Genomic DNA, 8431 nt, shown 5'->3' on the forward strand with positions numbered 1-8431 from the left:
CTCCCAACAAGGCGCCTTCCCCCGTCGCCTCTCTCAATATGTCCGCAGACCGGAAGTGGGCCTTACGGCTCCTCCCCTTCCGGAAGCAGCTGTCAGGGTGTCCGCTCAGAGGGCGCAAGATGGCAGCGGGTTCTGTGACCGTGGCGGTGGCGGCGGCGTTGGCGGCTGAGCGGGCGGCGGGCGCGTCCTTGTCCTTTCGGCGAGGCCCGGCGGGGGCGCTGCGGTTGCTGCAGGCGAGCGAGGCCGGAGTGTCCGGGGGGGGGGGGCGCGTGGAGGGGCTCCGCAGCGGTTGGCCTCGGGAGGCGGCTAGTCCTCAGTGAGGAAAAGGAGGAAGGTGCCGGGCCGCTGGCCAGTCCTGTCCTCTGCCGTCCTGGCTCCGAGGAACGTGGCTGCCTGGGCGGCTGGGTCCAACCCAGGAGGCTTTTGCCGAGGGAGCAACAGCAGCGGCGTCCTCCCGGCCGCCCATAGCTGTCAACGTGTCCCTTCTTTTAAGGGAAATTCCCTTATTCCGAATAGGGTTCCCCGCAAGAAAAGGGAAAAGTTGACAGCTATGCGGCCGCCCCGCTCCCTATCTTCATTCCTGACTGCTGTAGCCGGAAGGGCAGATGGGGACTCTGCTTGCAGCGGAGAGGGGCTGGAGGGGCAGAGGCTGATGCCTGGGTATCTCCGCCCAGGGCTGCCAGATTGAATAAAATTTGGAGGGGGCATTGAATGGCAATGTTCATTGACTTGGGGGGAGGGAGCAAAGGGACCTTGGCCCCTAGGAGTTGGTTCCTTTGTCTCCATTCTCGAATGGGGGGGGGAAGTACCCACCACCAAATGCTACGGGCAGCTGCAGCGGCGGGAAGGAGGGAGCAGCGGCCGTAGCCTACCAGGCAATGGAGGAGGGCAAGGTGCCCCTACCAACTGTGTCTGCATTGCTTCAAGCAAGGCACCCTCAGTCCAAGTCCCCCCACCCGCAGTGCAAAAGAGACATAATGTTGATGGTAGTAAACTCTGGCTGGCCCCAAGCGCACACTTGTCTCAGAGATGGAACTGTGTGCCCTGCTGTGCATGCCTCTTGCTCATGGCTTGCGTCTCCTTTCCTTCTTCCTTGGTGTACAGGTTTGCCGCAGGGCACACGCAGCTGCTGCTGCCGCCGCGCCTGACACACAGACAGCCACTCGCATTAAGAAGTTTGCAATATATCGGTGGAACCCAGACAACCCCGGGGAGAAACCTCGTATGCAGACATATGAAGTTGATCTGAACAAGTGAGTAGTGCTTTGAAGAAGGGGCTGGACAAGACCCCTCTGCCCTCCGCCAAGGGATGTTGCCCACCCTTGGGTGCTCCTGTGCATCATGTTATACAATTATAACATGTTATACAACAATTTATATGTTACGTAACAATTATAACATGTTATACAATACACACACAGCCAGGAGTATACATACATAAATGCATAATCCCAAATATCTCCTTTTGCCTTCAAATAAAATGGCATCCATCTCTAAATCATGAGAATGAAACGAAAACACAGAACAAGTCCAAGACCAAGTTTAGCTTTGGTCAACCCCAAAGACCCTCTCCAGTCACATAGCAGGAAATTCTTCCTGAGGAAGTGGACTTGTCAAAAGAGCCAATATCTATGTATAAAAGAAAAAGCTCATTGACAATGGATTCTGGTGTCAAGGTATCCACCATTTCAGGCCAGGCCAGGAAGGGCAATTATCAGGTATTGTCAGGCATCTCGATTGACAGACTTGTCATGTATCTGTGATGTTTTGGGGCGGTCTTTCTGTAAAAGGGGGGTGAATACTTTCTGAGGTTTTGAAAGATGTTACACAACTTTGCTTGAGGCTTCTCACCTCTCTTACAAGGCGGGGTAACGGGGAGGGACTCTTGTTTGCAAATGAAACAGCCAATAAAGAAAAGGCAGCCTTGCTTTCTACAGCCTGGCCTTGTCTCCGTTTTTGTTCATTTCTCTGACCAACAAGGTGATCCATTGAGGGAGGGGAGGGCTGTATAGCAATTATAACAGTGCAATCAATGGCAGCAAGCAAAGGGCGTTGGTATCAGGTGTTGAGGCACAAAGATGAAGGTGCCTTCAGTTTGGTAACCCAAGATGGAGGCATTCATCAGAGCATGGGAAAATTGTAGCAGGCACCTTCAGCAGGGCCACACGTTAAGTCCGGCCAACATAGCACACAGAAATGTAGCTTGCCTCCAGCTGGACTTTGCTTCAGAGCAGCCGCCGCCTGCTTTTCAAAAACATTTGAATTGCTGCTGCTAGCAAGTGACCTGGCATCATATTTGGTGGCTTGGACAGGTTGTGACCTTGCTGTGGTAATGCGGTGACATCTTTCTTCTGCTTTATCCCATTTATCCCATGTGTGGTGGGGGGACCATATAAGGAAGGAAAGGAAGGAGAGCAGTGGACTTAGAGATGAGCAGAGAACTTGGTATTTCTCTTTCTAGATGTGGACCGATGGTTCTTGACGCCCTGATCAAGATTAAGAATGAAATGGACTCCACCCTGACCTTCCGCAGGTCCTGCAGAGAAGGTAAACTTGTGCCCTGTTTGCTTTCTTCTGAGGAGCCCAGGTGGGCTCAGGTGAGGGATGGTCAAGGCAAGGCCCACCTCCTGAAGAAGTGTGCATGCACACGAAAGCTTATACCAGAACTAACTTAGTTGGTCTTTAAGGTGCTACAGGAAGGAATTTTTTTATTTATCACCTCCTACCTGTTCACATCACAGCCTTTCTGCTGTCAGAGCATTTGAACAACTCGATTTAGGTTGGCCTAAATGGGAGAGAGCCACCTCTCTCCATCACCTGCTAAAACCTTGTGAAGAGGCCAAATTCTGAAATCAACACATGGCAGCTTTTGCAAGTTTTGAGGTTGAGATGGTTAAAGCCCGTCTAACCAGACTTAGGAATCAGAATTGCTTAAAAGATTAATGGTTGAATCCAGCTAAGTTTTACTCAACATAGGCCCATTGCAATTAATGGACCTAAGCTGATAATGAGAATTAATTTTCATGGGGCTACTCTGAGTAGGACTAACTCCTATCAGCTTCAGCATCCTCTGACCCCATAGCCATGACCGAGGCTGATGATAGTAACTGTAGTCAAAAACAGCGGTTTTCAATTCAAAAGCTATGGGCTTTTGAAAATGTTGATATCTCTATGGTAATTATTGTATGTGAATGCTGCCATGGACCTCCTGGGTGGGTTATGCGGACCCCCTGGGGTGCGTGGACCACCGATTGGGAACCTCTGGTATAAAACTTATGGAAGGCATCAGGTTGAGGAAAGTATGCTGGGACAGACCCATGACTGCCTAGGAAAAAAGGCTTTGGATATAACCTCAAAGCTCTTTGGGACAAGCGTTCTCTGTTGTTTATAATTAGATCTGTAATTGGCATACATAACGTGGCTATAAATAGCTCTGTTTAATAACATACTCTCTCCGCTTAGGCCTGTTGTAAAACAAGAAGCAAACAAAGAGTTTGCACTGTCTCTTCAAATTGCCACAAGCTTTTTAAGAGGCTTTGAGGAAAGAGAAGCAATGCTTCCTTTTGAAAAATTAAAACAGCTTTGACGTGAGGATCTTAGATGTAGGAAGATGGAGATTTTGAGTAGGACCAGGGAAGGGCCTTAGTTCAGTGGTAGAACATCAGCTTTGCTGCATAAGGTCCCAGGTTCAGTCCCCAGCAACTCTCAGTCAGTCTGAGAGAGATCCCTGCCGTTGTGCTGATAATGAACCCGTGGCCTGACTTGATGTGAGGCAGCTTTCTGTATTCCTGTGGCGGGAGGCAGTGAGCCACCGGCCCTGTTGTGACTTGTCCTCTCCTTGTCCTAGGCATCTGTGGCTCCTGCGCAATGAACATTGGTGGAGGCAACAGTTTGGCTTGTACCACGAGGATTGACACCGACCTTGGCAAGGTCGCCAAAATATACCCTCTCCCCCACATGTATGTGGTGAAGGATCTTGTACCAGTAAGTTCACACCTTCTTTGTAGCCCAGTTGGCAGAAGGTATTGTTATTTCTTTGGAAGCAGGAGAACTAAGGAAATATAGCAGAATGTATTGGGGTGCCAAGTTTTTGTCTCTGAGATGGCCCCCTGCCCTTGTACGGGGGTGAGGGGCTCTGAGACGCAGGGGGCTGTCCAACTGGGCCCAGCCTTTGCCCCTTCTTGAGTCCGTTGCACTCAACAAATGCTTTTTCTCATTCCAGGACTTGAGCAACTTCTATGCCCAGTACAAAGCCATCCAGCCGTATTTGAAAAAGAAGGATGAGTCGCAGCAAGGCAAAGAGCAATACCTCCAGTCCATAGAAGATCGGGAGAAGCTGGTCATTACTCTTTTCTCTTCATTCTTCTTCATTGGTGTTTTGGCCTGTCTTAACTTCTTCCCATGGGGAGGCAGCCTCTAGTATTGGCAGCTGCAGTCTCACCTCCCCAGGTCACCCCTCCTTCCTGTCTTGAGACCCTCATCACTGAGAGGCCTGCCTGGCTTACTCTACTTCAGGGTTCTGCTCCTCTACTGTCAGAAGAAGCCCTCTCTTGTCCCTGCTGCTACCCAAGAGCTCTGCTTAAGAAGTGCCTCCAGGAACTGAACCCAGGACATTGTGCACCAAGCCCCTGCCGCTAGTTTTTATGGGCATCTAAGAAGAGCCCTGAAGCAGGATCAGGCCCATCTTGCCCAATATCCTCTCTTCCTGTGGGGCATTTTCGAGCAGGACAGGAGCACACACCACTCTCTGGCCCTTTGGTCCCCAGCAATTGGCACACGAAGGCTTCTTACCTCTGGCAATGGAAGTACTGCACAACCGTAGCCATCAAAAGCCTTGTCCTCCTCAGTGAATTTGTCTAAATCCCCCTTTCAAGCCATGAATCTGCCCCATCCCACCTCAGCCTCTCTTTCTGCCCAGGAAGTTGTGCATCTTTCATTTTGTTGGGTGGCAGCAGCAGCTACTGCTGCTCTGGGCTTCGAGGCTGAGGTAGTCTAGGAGATGAAAATGGCCTCCTTTTCTGCCTGGTCGGTCACTCAGAGGCAAAGCTGAGTTGCCTGGGGCAATTGGGCAGGGGTCTGCACATCGAGCCTGGCTAAAAGACTGGTGCAGTTCTTAGCGGAGAGGTGGAACCCCCCCTCTCCCGCTTCATGCCCCCAAGTGGCCTCCTTCAGCAGATCGCTGGCCTTCCTCCCCTTGAAGGGTCTTACAGGAGCCTTCAGGTCCTTCAGCCTGAAGCCAGGTGGGAGGAGGGCAGTTCCATTATGTCAGAGCCTGGAGCCAGGCAGGGGATCTCCATGCCAAACATCCTAGAATCATAGAATCATAGAGTTGGAAGAGACCACAAGGGCCATCGAGTCCAACCCCCTGCCAAGCAGGAAACACCACCAGAGCACTCCTGACACATCTATGCTCCTATCATGCAAGCACGCACATGTACTAAGGAATAGGAAAATAAAAGTACCCAACTTTACACAGAACCCTTTTAGCAGATCTTGAGATAGTTTGAGTGAGTTTGCTTCCTTAGACTAAAGAGTGCAAGTTCCTAGAGAAATGATCTTTAAAGGAAGATTGAAGTGAACATTTTTTCCTAAGATAGGGAGAGGATCTCTTATAAAGCATAGTTAAAACACCCATAGATTTGATTTAAAAGGAATACAAAAGTGAACAATTTTTCCTGAACTTGCAGAGGAATAGTAAACCTAATTTAGATTATTATTTTTTTAATAACTACACATAGGAAAGTGAGATGCAGGGTACCTTAGGAAAGATTGCTCCCCCCCCCCATTGCAGTTTCCTTTAAAGGAAGCTTACTCAGGAGTAAATTTACCTGGCAGAGAAGTAAGAAGTAAGAAGGGAAAAAACGTGAAAGAGACTGAAACGGGGGGGGGGGGCATGTAGTGAAACAGGAGCTGCAGTTGCTGCACACAAGCTGTCACACACACACACACTGCACAATTCTTGACTTACAGACTTGCCATTTGATGTGATGACAGGGGTACCCCGCCTTGGGTGGTTTCAGAAGACCTCTAAGTGTCATTTCAGTGGCCGTGTCAGGCCTGCTCCTTGCCACTGCAGTTTGGGAGGGAGCTTTCCGTGTTTCAAGGCAGTGCACCCCTGAAAACCACTTGCTAGGGAACAAACTGGAATTGTGGTGGCCCACCAAGTCCCCTTCCCCTGCTTTTGTTCACTTCACCGGCGGTTGTCTGGGTGGATTGGGACCCACACAAGCTGTTCCTCTGGTGGGGCTGCGCTTCATTTCCCCTCATGGCAGATGCTAAATAGTCCTTTGACTCTGTGGCTCCTCTTTTGCTCCCTGCCAGGACGGGCTATACGAATGCATCCTCTGTGCCTGCTGCAGCACCAGCTGCCCCAGCTACTGGTGGAACGGAGACAAGTACCTGGGCCCCGCTGTGCTCATGCAGGTAAAAAGACCAGAAGTGCCCACTGGCTGCCAGGGAATAGCCGGGTGGGGAAGCCCAGAACTCAGTCCATGTTTCCAGTGGGGCAGGAAGACTCCTGCCAATCATCAATGGGGTATGAGGGGAGGGGAGGACCAGGTATGGGGAGATGCTCAGTGGTTCTCAGGTTGAAGGAGGGAGAGGCTGGATTGGACAGGAGCCAGGGGGTGCGTTTCTGGTGGGCCAGCAGGTGGGTGCAGAAGACCCTGGAAAGAGAAGAGGGAGCCAGCTGAATGGGCAAAAGGTGTCATGGTGAAAGGCAGAGGGAGGGGGAAGGAGGCTTTAGGGAGACCCCTGGGCATGTAAGCCCCTCTTCTGTGCAAACATTCACACCCAGCACCCTCTTTTTCTGTCTTCCAGGCTTATCGTTGGATGATTGACTCCCGGGACGATTACACAGAGGAGCGCCTAGCTCAGCTGCAGGACCCCTTTTCCCTATACCGTTGCCACACCATCATGAACTGCACAAAGACCTGCCCCAAGGTGAGGGCTCTCCCCCTTCACCTCGCCAGCACAGTCCACACTGGGGGAATGGAGGGGAGGGAAGAACCTGCAGTCGTTTCTCTCCCCCTTCCCCCAGGGGCTTGGCCAGAAATGCTATTGGGACACTTTGAGAAGGACATGGGGATGTTTCTGGCTCCATGTGAGTCCAGCAGGTACTGACTCCGTGCGGCTGTTCTGGGCTTGTTTATGCAGGCTGCTCTGCTGTGTTTTCTTGGGGGCAGCCTCTGGAAATGGGTGACTCAGTCCATGTGGGTCAGGGGCAGATGGTGGCCAGGATGGGGAACTCCGGGTGTTGCTGCAGTCCCAGCAGCCCCATCATGCCAGTCAGCAGGGTTGGTGGTCATGGACTTCTGCAGGTGAGAATCATATCCCAGCAGCACCTTGAGGGCTCTTGTCTCTCCCCGTCTGCCAGTTATCGTGCAAAGGGATGAAGGGAGCTCCCTACCTGCTGCCACATTTCCATTTGCCTCTTGGATGAGCAGATGTTGCCTTCTTGTGTCGGACTTGGCAATGGGGTTGCACTAGCAGTTGAAGGACTTTCTCCGCCTTTCCTGTTCTTGTTTCAGGGGCTGAACCCTGGAAAAGCGATTGCTGAGATCAAGAAGATGATGGCCACCTACAAGGAAAAGGCAGTCAGCGCCTGACATCCCTTCAGGCCCTTTGCTTCTCAGCTCCACTTACCCTGCCCCTTGCCGGAAGTTAGCTAACTTATATTTGCGGTGTCAAGCCCTGCCCGGTTTATGTGGGTTTTCTCCACGGGCATTCATGTACGATGAAAGCTTGCAAGGATTAATAAAAGTCATTAGCAAATCTCTCCATGTCTCTCAGTTCATCTTCCTCCCCACCCTGTGTCCTTAGACTGGTCCCCTCTCTCTGTCTCCTGCTTGCAGACTGCCTGGGACTGAAGGTATTTTTTGGGGTGTGGGTGTGTGTTGGGTTTGTACAGAATGGTCCCAAAGGGGACAGGAACGTTGGGCAAGAGTGAGCGATCCCCTGAAAGGTTTTTCGGTGGAAACAGATGCGTTTTTATCAGCGGAAACAGAATTAGCCCTCAACGTCTGAACAATTTTTTTTGAAAAAATCTCTAAGCCGCGCGGTCACAATTTCTGCAAAAATATGACGTTCTGCAATTCACTCAAAAATGTTGGCAAACTGTTGCAAACGATGCCCTGAATGGTTTTTCGGTGGAATCAGATGGGTTTTTATCATCGGAAACAGAATTAGCCCTCGACGTCTGAACAACTTTTTTTGAAAAAATCCCTAAGCCGCGCGGTCACAATTTCAGCAAAAATATGACGTTCTGCAATTCACTCAAAAATGTTGGCAAACTGTTGCAAACGATCCCCTGAAAGGTTTTTCGGTGGAATCAGATGGGTTTTTATCATCGGAAACAGAATTAGCCCTCGACGTCTGAACACCTTTTTTTTGAAAAAATCCCTAAGCCGCGCGGTCACAATTTCAGCAAAAA

The 8431-nt window shown here is 50.8% G+C and overlaps 1 protein-coding gene across 1 annotated transcript; it reads left to right on the forward strand.

The window, feature by feature from the left end:
• Nucleotides 1–23: 23 nt before the first annotated feature.
• Nucleotides 24–7777, forward strand: SDHB (succinate dehydrogenase complex iron sulfur subunit B). The gene is made up of 8 exons (XM_081203196.1): nucleotides 24–233; nucleotides 1105–1253; nucleotides 2462–2547; nucleotides 3848–3984; nucleotides 4223–4339; nucleotides 6322–6423; nucleotides 6820–6942; nucleotides 7530–7777. The coding sequence occupies exons 1-8, from the start codon at nucleotides 39–41 to the stop codon at nucleotides 7605–7607; spliced, it is 987 nt and encodes a 328-aa protein (XP_081059322.1). The 5' UTR covers nucleotides 24–38; the 3' UTR covers nucleotides 7608–7777.
• The last annotated feature ends 654 nt before the right edge of the window (nucleotides 7778–8431 follow it).

The sequence above is a fragment of the Podarcis bocagei genome (assembly GCF_964188305.1).
Source record: "Podarcis bocagei genome assembly, chromosome: 7".
NCBI lineage: Eukaryota > Metazoa > Chordata > Lepidosauria > Squamata > Lacertidae > Podarcis > Podarcis bocagei.